At 36.3% G+C, this 14,549-nt stretch overlaps 1 protein-coding gene across 3 annotated transcripts in view; it reads left to right on the top strand.

Annotated features, from left to right (window-relative positions):
- Positions 1-14,549, top strand: part of LOC150107965 (hepatocyte growth factor-regulated tyrosine kinase substrate-like) — a 261,894-nt gene that overhangs the window by 53,363 nt on the left and 193,982 nt on the right. For all 3 annotated transcript variants that reach the window (XM_090390574.1, XM_090390576.1, XM_090390577.1), the window contains one exon: positions 6,579-6,671. In XM_090390574.1, the coding sequence (XP_090246700.1) occupies positions 6,579-6,671 (93 nt within the window). The remainder of the gene's footprint in view (positions 1-6,578; positions 6,672-14,549) is intronic.

The raw sequence follows: 14,549 nt of genomic DNA, 5'->3' as shown, positions 1-14,549 counted from the left end.
AGAGTTCATCACCCCACATCAGTGATGGTTTTGGCAGGCAGTTATGTATTGGAGAGGTATCCAAGTTACATTTCTGCGAGAAAGGGATCAAAACCTCTGCCAAAGTATATAAAGATACTCTGCTGGAATCCTTGAACAACACCTTGTTTTATGGTAAGCAGGATCTTCCAACAGAACTCAGCCCCCTGCACACAAGATGAGGACCACACAATGTGGTTGGATGTGAATGAGTCTGACCACATATCATCATCTGATTGGCTGTCAAGAAGTCATGATTTGAATCCGTTGGACTTCAAATTGTGGTTGGAGTTTGAGAGCACCTGCAAGAAACAATACCCCAGCCGGAAGGTGGATTTGGAGCGAGCAATGGCAGCATTTCCATTGGATATTGTGCATGCCACCATCAATATGTGGCCTCAGAGACTTTGAAACAAACAAAACAAAAAAAAAAACAGATAATTTGAATTAATTTTGAAATATAGTTTTCACAGACTTCATGCTAATATCAATCTATATACAACCTTTTACATTGTATATCCTAGTATGCATCTTAAGAGAATATTCAGGACACTGTGAATTAAGATTTTATTAGTATTATTTATCTGTAATTCTTTTCCAGTTGCTTATTTGTTAGATTTTTAATTCGATGAATCCTTTTCCTTCTATCTTTTAAGGTATTACATTACTAACTGTATTTTGTAACATTTTTCTCTTTCTTTCAAATGCCCAATTCTTTAATTTTTCATTTTCATGAAATTACTATATTATCTTGCATAAGTCTGCTTACACATGCTTGAATGATTGGTTTCTTTCTGACTTGTTTTTTTTTAATATAATTTGCCATTGATTCTACCTCAATCTCCTTTCTGAAATCCATAAATATTAAAATTGATTTAAATGCTATTTTATATATTGCTAGCTTGCTTTTGGATAATTTTTTTTTTCTTTAGAGATTTACTAAATTTATTCATCTCATGTTCTACCATATTGGTCTCGTTAATTCAGTTATCTGTTTTGTATTTAATTTGTCCTCTTCAACAGAGATTGTGCCTTTAAAGATGCCCTGAATATTTAGTTTTGCTTTGGTATTCAATCAGTCAGTCAATAGTCCACATGGTTAGCCTAGTGGCTATGCGCTTCACAACCATATGCCTGGGGAAGCAATGTCAGAGCTTTGATTCCCATCGAAAAGGAGCTTAAGGATCTTTCTCAGCCATAGCCAAGTTAGCCAGTCTTAGGTGTGGACAACAGGGTTTCCCTCCCATTTATCTAGGGTTTTTTCATCCTACAAGCAGGCAAACTGGCCCTATGAACACACATGGATAGGGTCATGAATATTGCCCTTAGGGGATGCAGCAGAGGCGTGGCAATCTAGCTGCATTAATACGCCAGTAACCCCTCATTAGGAGGGGACGCGACCCGTCCTAGATGGATGAAAAGGATAGGATAGGATTCAGTCAATTTGTGTGTGTGTTTTTCAAATATTCTGCTTCAGCCGAATCAGTAGAAAGATTCAGTATTCAGTGGGCTGAAGCAGAAAAATTCATGCCTCATAACAAATGCTACGAATCAGGAAAAGCCCCTCCTTATCTTGCATGACCACATACAAAGACATTGCATTTGCTATAAGAAATTTTTTGTAGTATTTTTATTTTAGTTTGTTATGCAGTCTTAAAAGTTGTTTATTTATAAAGTATTAAAATGTATCTTACAATATTGAAAAAAAGAGTCAGTTTTGTCCACAAATCATAGAAAAGCAATATTTGGGAGATTTATGATTTACGAAGAACGTGGGTTTGAACTGCATGGTTCCACTTATACACAGTTTTTTTTTTTCTTGAATAAATATATTTGAAACTTTTTTGAAGATTTGTGACAATTTAAAGAAAATTTGCAGATGAACTGCATAGTAGCCTAAAAATATCGAAAAAATTAAGAAAAAGTTAGGTATGTCATGAATGCATAAAATATATGTAGACACTAATCTATTTTATCATTTACTACCCTAAAGTACACACCAAAGTTAAAATTTATCAAAACTTATGCATACAAACACTTACAGACTGTACATGGCCATTTACAGTCGAGAGTAATGTAAACAAATGTAAAGATGCAGTATTAAATCCTAACTGCATAAAATTAACTTGATAATTAGTTAAATTACTTAGCACAAAATAAAAATTTTAACAATTCATTGAATAGTGTATAGGCTAGGCTACTGCGAAGCAATCGCATTGCTGCTTCTTTGTTATCAGTGCACGATTGTTATACCTATAAATAAATACAGATTTCTTTTTCAGATTCTCTTTTCATTTTTGATGTCTAGTATTAGTAACACATATAACATCCACAGTGTTTTGTATCTATTAAGGCAATATTGATGTAGGTACTGACAGACATACAATTCATCTTGTTAACAGACAATGTAAACTTATGGTATCGATAAATACAGTACTGTAAATGTATTTTCACTTCGTTATGATTTTCTTTAATAACATTTTCTTTTCTCTAGCTTACTTTATTATAAGAATATAGTATATAATACATACGTACATACATACCATACAAAATATGTGTTAATTGACTGTTTATCATCAGTAAGGCTTACAGTCAAGAGGCTATTAGCAGTTTTTGGGGAGTCAAAAGTTATATGCAGATTTTTGAACAATGTAGGGGTTGGTGCCCCTAACCCCCATGCTGTTCAAGAGTCAATTGTATATGCAGATTAAAATTTTGCAAAAAGTAAAATATGCAAACAACAGAATATCTGGAGGAATAGAGAGAAAAGGAAATGCACATCTCTGATTAATCATGTAAATATATATTAATATAGTAATCATGCAACATAGCAATGAATTTTTTAAAACAAAACACTGAAAACTAAAATATCAAATCATAAAATGTTAATTAAAAAAAAAAAAGAAAATCTAAAATCAAATAATATATATAAAAAATAGGATCTAGATGGCAAAATTTTGGCATTACGCTGGCGAAATGTATTGTATAACAGGCCATGCTCATTTGTTCAAAAAGAAGAATTTCCAAGGCTAATTGAGTAAATTTATTCCATATTACAATTTCTCAGAGAAAATTTCTTTTGGCTCTAGTTACCAGCATATTCATCGAAAGAGTTTTCTTTAGAAGCCAGAAATATTATGAATTATTTAGAAATATTTAACTTAAATATTTTATTGTCAAGTTATTTCATAAATATTTATGAAGAAACCAGACATAGACTACTCTCAAAAATACTGAAAAATTCCTTTCCCTACATCATGATTTGTTATAAATTAATTTTAATTCATAAATCCATAATTTTTCTTTGTACTTCACAGTTTACAATAAAAGTTCCATTAATTTTATTTTGTTATATAAAAAAAGTCATCATCATCAAATTCCTGCCATGAACCCTCAAGGGGTGTACAGGATATGATAGTAGTACATGAAAAAAATTACATCATTATTAATTTCCTATCTACAATTTTCCTCCAAATCAGTCTGTTACTTGTCAAGACTCCAACATTATCAGATCTTATATTTCTATCATCTAAAGCACTTTGTATCGTATCAATCCACATATATCTTGGCCTTCCTCTGGGTCGTTTTGCTGCCACCCTGGCAGAGAACACTTGTTTTGCTAATCTTTCCTCGCCCATTCTATTTAAGTGACCATACCACCTGAGATTAGCTCTGCTAACGCATTCCTGGATGCTGACAATGTCAAGTTCTTTCCTAATATCCTCGTTTTTAATATGATATTGCCATTGATGCCATCTGTTCATGCCTCTAATCTTTCTCAGGGCTCTCATATCTGCGGTCTCTAGTCTTTGGTCAAGTGTTTTACTTCTGACCCAGCTCTCAGATCCATAAGTTAAAACTGGTTTGTATACACTGTCTTGTATACAGCTAATTTAGTGTTCCGACTAATTTCTCTCTTATTCCATATGAATTTATTCAATTGACTTCCCACCATACCAGCTTTGCTGATTCTGTTGTCTATTTCTATATTTAATTTACCATCTTCAGTAAAAATCGTGCCTAAATAGCTGAAATGTTTTACTTGTTCCACAAGTTCTCCATTCACAACACAGTTGACATTTTCAATGATTCTGCCTATTTTCATTGTCTTTGTCTTTTTATTGCTGACCTTCATGCCATATCTATTACAACAGCTATTCAATTTAGTCAGAGAATCTTGCAGACTTGTAGCAGATTTATTTACAAGTATAACATCATCCGCATAAAGCAAAGAGCTGACATTAACATCTCCAATTTTGATATCATGTTTAATACCACTTTCCTTCATAATGTGATCCATATAGATAATGAATAACAGAGGGGATAATGTACATCCTTGTCTCACACCAGATTTAACATTAAACCATCTTCCTGTACTTCCTTCAATTCTAACTGCTGACTTAAAACTCAAATAAAGACTAAGTATTGCTTGATATAATGCCCCATTGACACCATATAACTGCAGCGTATTGAATAACTTCTCTCTTGGCACCTTGTCATATGCCTTTTCCAAATCGACAAAACTTAAATACAGATCTTTGTTATATTCCCAGGCTTTCTCGACTATTTGTCGTAAAGTGAAGATCTGATCCTGACAGCCTCTATTTGGCCTGAATCCAGCTTGTTCTTCACCAAGCTTTTCTTCCACAATTCTTCTCAACTGTTTCTCAAGTATACTTGCATAGATCTTTCCAGGAACACTCAGTAGGGAAATACCTCTGTAATTCTCACGTTTAGTTTTATTTCCCTTTTTATATATGGGTAGTATGAGAGCTCTACTCCAATCATCGGGAATTCGTCCCTCTGTCCAGGCTTTCGGAACTATGCAGTGCAGCCACTGTAATACTCTTATACCACCATACTTCAGCATTTCTGGTCGAGTCGAATATCATCTACTCCTGCTGCCTTTCCACATTTCAAGCCTTTGATGGCTTTTTCTACTTCAAGTATGGATATGTATTCCTGACTGCATGCCTGGTCAGTGTTTTTTACCACTGTGCTGTCATCACTGCTTGTTTCATTTAGCAGTTTTTCAAAGTAATTACTCCATACTTCAAGGATATCTTTTTCTCCCGTTTTCATGTCACCTTTATCATCTCTAATTCCTTTTACACCACTCTTTCCTCCATTCTTAAGTTTCTTCAACAATCTCCAGAATGTTTTGCCACCTTCTTGATATTTATTTTCTATATTCTTGCCAAAGTCCTTCCATGACTTTTGTTTAGCTAGTTTTACACAGTGTTTAGCATTCTTGCATTTGTCTCTATATTCTCTAAGAGCACAAGCTGACTTATTTGCCAGGAACTTTTGGTATGCTTTCTTCTTTTCCTTCACTGCCTCTTTAACTTCCTGTGTCCACCAGGGAGTTCTGATTTTTTTATCCTTACAAACAACCTCACCACACCTCTCTGGCAGAATCAATCAACGTTTTCTTCAGAGTTTGCCACTGAATCTCCAAGGTTTGATTCCTGTTCTCAAACTCTTTCATTTTTTCTTCAATAATCAAAGTGCTGAAAGTGCTGTTCTTTATTATTATTTTTATGCTGAATTGTTTTTTAGATAAATGTTCCCTATAAAATTAAAAGGCAAATTAATATAATGAAATTTTAATTTTATTATATTAAAATGGAGGATATTATGGATCCATCTATATTTTGTAGCTAAATGTATAGGGAGGGTTAAAATTTACCAGAGAGCTTATAAGAACATAACTTTTAGAATCAGAATTGCCTTATTTGCACTACTTACTTTACTTGCACACTATTTGAAAGACAAAAATTCTTTCTAGTAGTTTGTATATTTGCCTTTTATTATTGCATTGATTAAGTTTCACTGGACCAACAGCTGTTTTGAGCTGCTGTTAGGCTCTATATACAATTATCCCAGTCATGAAGTTACTTCATGCACAAGCTTTGTTTCCTTACACTTGAATAAAGGATTAAGCTAAGAATATAATTTCTTTTCATCTTTAATTTATAGTATAACCAGGTGAAAAAACTTTCAACATTCTGATTACAGGTTTATTTTTATAAATTGGGTATCCCAAAAAGTTCCAGGATGCAGTGTATGAAGTCCACACTAGCTCATCCATTGCCCATACAATTGTCATGCTTTTTAAATTCACTTGTCAATACACTCACTCTGACAACATATTCCACTTGTCACTTACACTCTTTATAAGAACAAAAAGTTTTTTTACTGCACTTTCTGCCCTTCTACTCAACTTCCAGGACTAATCTGTCATTCTTTCTCCATCCTACAGTTTATTGAAGTTTTTTGTTATTCTCATCCCTTTAATTGTCCTTATATGCCTTCTATCTTTTTACCTATTTGCTAAATCTTTCAGCTTGCAATGTTCCTTAATCTAACCTAACGGTCACATTTCTTCAGATATCATATTAATGTCCTGAGATTACCATCCTCCACATTTTTTTCCATTTTTTGCATCTTCATGAAACCACAAACCCAGCTCTGTTATACTTCATCATACTTTTGAACTTTGTTATATTTTATATATGAAAATTAAAGAAATTAATTTCATTATTATTATTATTTTAAAGGTCCTTGAATCCTGCGTCAAAAATTGTGGGTCACCCATCCATCAAGAAATAGCCACTAAAACTTTTATGGAAGATTTACGAGAGCTTCTAAAGGTGCAATTTCCAAGCTCTTTACTTCACTGTTATATTTCCTTATAATAATAATAATAATTAATTTAGTATATAAGATATGTTTCTAATATTGCTTTTAATACTGGTAAGCAATGAATATTGTGATTGTATTAATGAAAATGCAGTGCTGTTTTTTTCTTTGTTTGTAAATGGCTGATCCATTAGTTATTATGCACAGAAGTAATAACTAATGCTTTGATGATGTATATTTTTTCTACATAAGTCTTTCTGTTTAGAAGTTAAACTTTTTCAGGTAAAGTTGAGAGTATTGTTATCATGGGAGGTTTACTTAACCAATAACATATTTATCATATTGAACCTTGAAATACTTAACACTTCTTGCACCTATATTTTTCAATATTAAAAAAATACTCCTTACACCCTTCTTCACCACACTTTACACAACTTCCAGAGATGGCCTCTGGTTTCTTCTGCTCTCACTTTCTGATAATCCCCTCTGTATTAATCTGATAAAATCTCCTTAGTAACTTAAGCATCTCTATCGTAAACTAAACTCTATAATTTACATTCCTTTAGCTTTTCGCCATAGCTAACATTCCAGAGTCCTGATATTGTCATAGTCACTCATCTCTGAGCCTTCTCCAGCATTTCCATATCATAATGAAAATTGTGTGACCAAATCTGAGCTCAGTAGTCGAAGTGTGGTCTGATCAGTGTTTTATACAGCAACACAACCAACTCCTTATTCATGCATATCAGTGTACTGCTTATCATAGCAGTAATATTTGCAACACTTGCAATGTAACCTCTAAACTTTAGTCTACTGTTAGCCATCATCCCCAGATCTCATCCACTTCCTGAAGCACAGTTTCATCAATATAGTATACAGCCAAGGTTCCCTATAAGCTCTGTGCATGTGCGCACACACACACACACACACACACACACACACACACACAAAGTGAGTGCACATGCCTAGTAACTGCATGTACAAAATTTTTCCTTTCAGAATTTATAATTTCATCATCATCATCATCATCTAATTCCTGCCATGTACCCTCAAGGGATGTATAGGATATGACAGTACTACATGAAAAATTTACATCATTACTAACTTCCTATCTACAATTTTCCTCCAAATCAGTCTGTTACTTGTGAAGACTCCAACATTATCAGATCTTATATATCTAACGCACTTTGTACCGTATCAATCCACCTATATCTTGGTCTTCCTCTGGGTCGTTTTCCTGCCAACCTGGCAGAGAACACTTGTTTTGCTAATCTTTCCTCTCCCATTCTATTTAAGTGACCATACCACCTGAGATTAGCTCTGCTAACGCATTCCAGGATGCTGACAATGTCAAGTTCTTTCCTAATATCCTCATTTTTAATATGATATTGCCATTGATGCCATCTGTCCTCTAATCTTTCTCAGGGCTCTCATATCTGCGGTCTCTAGTCTTTGGTCAAGTGTTTTACTTCTGACCCAGCTCTCAGATCCATAAGTTAAAACTGGTTTGAACACTGTCTTGTATACAGATAATTTAGTGTTCCGACTAATTTCTCTCTTGTTCCATATGAATTTATTCAATTGACTTCCCACCATACCAGCTTTGCTGATTCTGTTGTCTATTTCTATATTTAATTTACCATCTCTTCAGTAAAAATCGTGCCTAAGTAACTGAAACGTTTTACTTGTTCCACAGGTTCTCCATTTACAACACAGTTGACATTTTCAATGATTCTGCCTATTTTCATTGTCTTTGTCTTTTTATTGCTGACCTTCATACCATATCTATTACAACAGCTATTCAATTTAGTCAGAGAATCTTGCAGACTTGTAGCGGATTTATTTAGAAGTATAACATCATCCGCATAAAGCAAAGAGCTGACATTAACATCTCCAATTTTGATATCAGGTTTAATACCACTTTCCTTCATAATGTGATCCATATAGATAACGAATAACAGAGGGGATAATGTACATCCTTGTCTCACACCAGATTTAACATTAAACCATCTTCCTGTACTTCCTTCAATTCTAACTGCTGACTTAAAACTCAAATAAAGACTAAGTATTGTTTGATATAATGCCCCATTGACACCATATAACTGCAGCGTATTGAATAACTTCTCTCTTGGCACCTTGTCATATGCCTTTTCCAAATCGACAAAACTTAAATACAGATCTTTGTTATATTCCCAGGCTTTCTCGACTATTTGTCGTAAAGTGAAGATCTGATCCTGACAGCCTCTATTTGGCCTGAATCCAGCTTGTTCTTCACCAAGCTTTTCTTCCACAATTCTTCTCAACTGTTTCTCAAGTATACTTGCATAGATCTCTGAACGTGAGAATTACAGAAATACCTCTGTAATTCTCACGTTCAGTTTTATTTCCCTTTTTATATATGGGTACTATGAGAGCTCTACTCCAATCATCGGGAATTCGTCCCTCTGTCTAGGCTTTCTGAACTATGCAGTGCAGCCACTGTAATACTTTTATACCACGATACTTCAGCATTTCTGGTCGAATATCATCTACCCTTTGCTCAGAAAGATCTCACCAGTTTTGGTCTTTTTTGTTTCAGTCACCCCTATTATGTCGATCTGGTACTTATCTAATTCCTCAGCTAGCTCCATTTCTTTGCCATTCAGGCTTCTTACGTTGATAGTACCGATCTTTAACTCTGGTGATGTTGAGTTGGAGTTTGTTTTCAGATTTATTCCAGTAACTGACTTTTCACTGTTCGCCCTGGTTCCCTGCCGAAAACAACGGGGGGCCTTGTTTAACTGGGCGACGCCCCAGCCGGCATGAAATTTTGTCATGTTGTACTATCATTTTTTATTTTGGTTTAACCAATAAGAATACAATTTGGTCGGCTAAATCCCAAATTGCCAGCCCATCCTCGTTCGTTCAGTATCAAAGTAGATACCCAACAGGGTGCACCACGAGAAGGTGAGGATTGGACATTAGGTCAGAAGCCCTGGTCGGTTCTCTGCATTCCTTTAAAGGCTATGTGGAGGTCTCCTCTCAGTTATACAGCTTTGACCCTTAAGCACCCCCCCCCCCCCGTAGCTTTTTCATATACAATTAATGTTTTGATGTTTCTGCCTGTTTTCATAATTCTGTCTTTTGATTGTTGATTTTCATACCAAATTTATTAAGCAGTTGTTCCAGTCAGCAAATTCTGTACTTTCATTGGATTTATTTAGGAGTATCATATCTGCATCCATTTTGATATCGGGTTTAATGTCACTTTCTTTTATAACGTGTTCCATACAGATTATGAAAAACAGTGAAAATCATGTGAAGCCTTGTCTCACACATTATTTAATATTAAACCTTTTTTATACCTCTTTCAGTTCTAATTGCTAAGACAGTTTGAATATAGACAACATATTGCTCCATATAATGTCCCATTTTATTAGTTTCACAGAGAAAAGACACATCTTGAAATAATTACTAACAATTTATTTAGTTAAGAAATTATCATAGCAATATTTCCCCTTAGTTACAAAACATCTTCATGAACAAAAAGAAGTACGGCTAAGCACATGCATGTAGTAAGGAAAAACATAACAGAAGATTAAAGGTACAGCTGTGGACCCCTCCCCTCACCAGTCTTTTCATGGAACATTTTGGAAACATAGCTCTAAACTTAGTCCCTCTCAAATGTGCAATGTGATTACTCTTTTCTATGTGTATGATGTGTTCTCCATTTCACGACATGATTGGGGTACGTTGGAAATGTTTTTTTTAGCACACTTCAACAACCAACACCCAAGAATCTGTTTCACCATTGAAGAAGAAAACAATAGCTGTCTGCCCTTTCTTGATGTTCTGGTCACCCAACTACTCAATGAATCACCATTAAGCTTGAGCTGCAAAAAAAGAAACAACTATGGAGGGAATTTAAAGAAAGGGGTGACCTTCAGGCACACGAACGGTATAAAGTACAGGCTAGAAGGGTAACGAGTGTGGTAAAAACAGCAAAAGCCGATTATGAAAGGAAACTAGCTATGCAAGCAAAAGAGAATCCCAAACAGTTCTTTCAATATGCTGCAAGCAAGAGAAAAACTGTACATGGCAAAATGATTTTAAGGAATGACGATGGTAAAGAGTTCACTGAACCAGTCGATATAGTGGAGTTACTGAGCGCGCACTTTGCAAAAGTATATCATCCAGGTGGTGACGTTTAAAAAATGAAGGAACCATTAGTTTATATGGGAATTGTGATGAATGAAGTGGAGGTGAATAGTCTATTACAGAACCTTAATGTGAATACATCTGTGGGATTGGATGGTATACCGGCACGGGTCTTGCATGAAGCGGCTAATGAATTATCAGTGCCCTTGACCATGTTGTTTAATCTGAGTCTCAGGTCTGGCTTAGTCCCGAAGGCGTGGAAAGAGGGGAAAATAGTTCCACTGCATAAAGGAGGATCCAAGACTATGGTTGCAAATTACCGACCGATCAGCATATCAGGAGTCGTTGTCAAGGTCTTGGAGAAAGTAGTCAAGGGAAAAATACAGGAATGGATTGATGAAAATGAGATACTGTACAGAGGACAGCATGGCTTTGTGAAGGGTAGATCATGCCTCAGTAACTTGCTCAAGTTTTATAACAGGGTGACGGCTGAACTGGATAAGGGAAATGGGTTTACAGTGATACTGCTGGACCTGGCAAAGGCGTTTGACAGGATACCACATGGAATTCTAATCCGTAAACTACAACATATGGGAATGGATATAGGGTTGGTGAGATGGATAGCTGGGTGGTTGATGGAGAGATATCAAAGAGTAGTTTATTCAGGGGTAGAGTCCAAAAAACGGCCTGTGACTAGTGGTGTGCCACAGGGTTCTGTTCTTGGACCACTGCTGTTTAATCTGTTCATTAACGATATAGGGAAGGATCTAAGTGGAACAATTCATTTGTTCGCTGATGATGCAAATTTGGGTAGGGCAATTGTGAATGCAGAAGATGTCAAAGTCTTGCAGGATGACTTAGATAGATTGGAGTTCTGGGCTAAGGAGAATGGATGTCAATTTAATGTGACAAAATGTAAGGTTATGCATTTTGGGGTGAAAAGATTAGCAGCAGTATACCACATTGGTGGAACTGTACTCCAAGAGATTGATGAGGCCAGGGACTTGGGAGTGTTGGTGGATAGGGAGATGAAGTTTAGGGGGCACATTGCGAAAGTAGCTAAATCAGCTCATCAACTCACTTGGTTGTTGAAAAATACCTTGACGAGCAGAGAAAAACAAGTTATTGTACCTCTGTACCGAGCCCTGATAAGACCTCATCTCGACTACTGTGCCCAGATTTGGTCACCTCGGTTCCTTCTTGATGGGGAGGAGGTTGAGAGGATCCAGAGGCGAGTGACTAAGATGATAGCAGGTCTATGGAATGCACCATATGAGAACAGGTTGAAGATTTGTGGGTTGCAGAAACTAGTTGATAGGCGAAAAAGGGGAGATATGATTGAGACATTCAAATTGCTAAAAGGATTCTATAGGATTAATTCAGATGATATTTTTGAGATCAGGACTGGTGGTGGGAGAACTAGGGGACACCCATGGAAGCTGGGCAAGAGCGTGGTTAGCAGGGGTGTTAGAGCTGGGTTCTTTACTTTTAGAGTGGTAAATGAGTGGAATAAGCTGCCAGAGTCTGTTGTGGGTGCTATGACAGTGAGCGAGTTCAAGGCAAGGTATGATAGATACTGTGAGAATGTTGAACAGCTGTGTGAACATGATGTTTAGGGCCTCCCTCGATGAGTCTAAGGACTCCTGGAGTAGCCCGTGGTAATAATAATAATAATAATAATCCTTTACTATTTACAGAAAACCTACTCACATCAGAAGATACATACATCATCAACCATCCTAGCAATATGGTATTATCAAAACCTTAACTGATTAAGAAGCTAGAATCATTTGCCAAGACTACACTAGTCTATCCACAGAATCAATTACATCTGTGACATTTTTTTAGCTGATGTCTTTCCTTTTCACATAATCAATAGAACACTCTGCCCATCCACCATATATACATACATACATCTTCAAGGCCCACTCTTCCTAATTGGGTTGTGGGGGCAAAAGCTGTAAGAGGAACCTCCAATGGTCACGATCCTCTGCCACCAAGCTCAGGTGTTCTGGTGCGATTCCCAAACGTGTCCACCCAAGGTTTTGGATATAGTCTATCCAGCGAGTCCTTGGCCTTCCACATGGCATCCCACCCTCTGGCTTGGCAAAGAGGGCCTGCTGAGGGAGCCTCTCTTGTGGCATTCTGACCAGGTGCCCGTACCAGTGTAACTGTGATCTCTCAACACAGAGAAGCAGTGGTTGAGTATTGAGGGTTTCCCGAATTGCAGAGCTTCTGACTCTGTCGAGTTTTGTCAGCCCCGCAATCCCTCGAAGGAACCTCATTTCAGCCGCTTGGATTCGTGTCTGCATTCTTTCAGTCATTACCCAACTCTCATGACCATAGGTGAGGATGGGGACATAGACTGTATTGAAGACAGCCATATTTGCCTTCTGGCTTAACTCCCGCTTCAATACTACCAAACGGCAAAGCTCCCCCAATATTGAGCTTGCTAAGCCAATTTGAGTATCTAGCTCTACGTCCCATTTTCCATCATTCGTGAATATGGACCCAAGGTATTTAAATCCATCATATATAGAACAAAAAAATCATTTACTATTTCTTACATTTGGGTCATCTCAGAAAAAATCTTACAAGTTTTAGAAAGCTATGGCATATTGACTGTCTTCAAACCATACCAGAGATTAGCTGTCATTAGCCACTCATCAAAAAATCCCCTCCTTCATCTAGACAATTCCTTGCTCCTGCTTGTATTAGACAAAACACCAATATTCATCTGTCATCTGGAGTGATACAGAAACTATGCCCATTACCTGCACTACAGCCCTTCTGGAGTTGTAGACCATGCCATGGATATTTATCACTTGTTCCAATGAAACAAAATATCCCCCCCCCTTTTTTTTTTTTACAAGAACAGATGCAAATTGGAGAGATTATTTCTAGAATTTGTCAAAGCATTACAACATTCAACAAAATCTAAACAAATTTGGCTGACTCACTTTATCTGAAATATATGAGACTGTTATTTTGAAACTTTCAATAAGTCTCCATCACCACACCCATATAGGGCACCATTAGGTCTGTAGAATCTTGCCTTCCTACTCATGTGCCTGTAGTGTGCATCTGCTTAGTTGTGTTTCTTTCTGCTTGTGAAGATGGTAAGATGTGTGTGTTATATGAATGGTATTATATATACTGACCAGCAGGATTTACTGATTGGGACATTATTATCCCTCTTTCTAAGGAATATGGTAAAGAGCAAAGATGCAAGTGACCATAGGTTGAAAAAAAGGAGATAGATATAATAAGTTTTTGAGTAATGACCGGATGGAAAAGAACAAGGTGTGTCATCCCTGGAAGTTGTGTAAGAGTATAGTTAACAGGTTTGTATAAACTAGATTTTTTGCTTGGAGAATGGCAAATGAGTAGAACTTGTTTGCCAGAGGCAGTCATGAGTACTCTGTTGATGACCGAGTTTAAGGAGAGGTATGAGGCATATCTTGATTTTCATGTGCTTTCCATGATGAGTCTTCAGACCCCATAAATATTGCTTAACATAATAATAGTGGTAATAATAATAACAATAAGATTTCGTCTGCGATGGTGAATCCGCATAGTAATTGTTTTTGTATTTGAAAGGTTTCTGTATAGTGTAAAAGTTAACTATTAATGGATTTCTGACATTGCTTTTGAGAAGTGAGAACATTATGATGATAATTTGATTGCAAAAGACTTTTTTGTCCTTTTTTCAGAAAGAGGTTACTTATGAACCGATTTCTTTCCAAGTTGCA

The sequence above is a fragment of the Typopeltis vanoorti genome, chromosome 3, assembly GCF_054136105.1.
Source record: "Typopeltis vanoorti isolate ZY-2024b chromosome 3, IOZ_Tvanoo_1.0, whole genome shotgun sequence".
In the NCBI taxonomy this organism is placed as follows: domain Eukaryota; kingdom Metazoa; phylum Arthropoda; class Arachnida; order Uropygi; family Thelyphonidae; genus Typopeltis; species Typopeltis vanoorti.
This window is presented reverse-complemented; position numbering and strand designations above follow the sequence as displayed.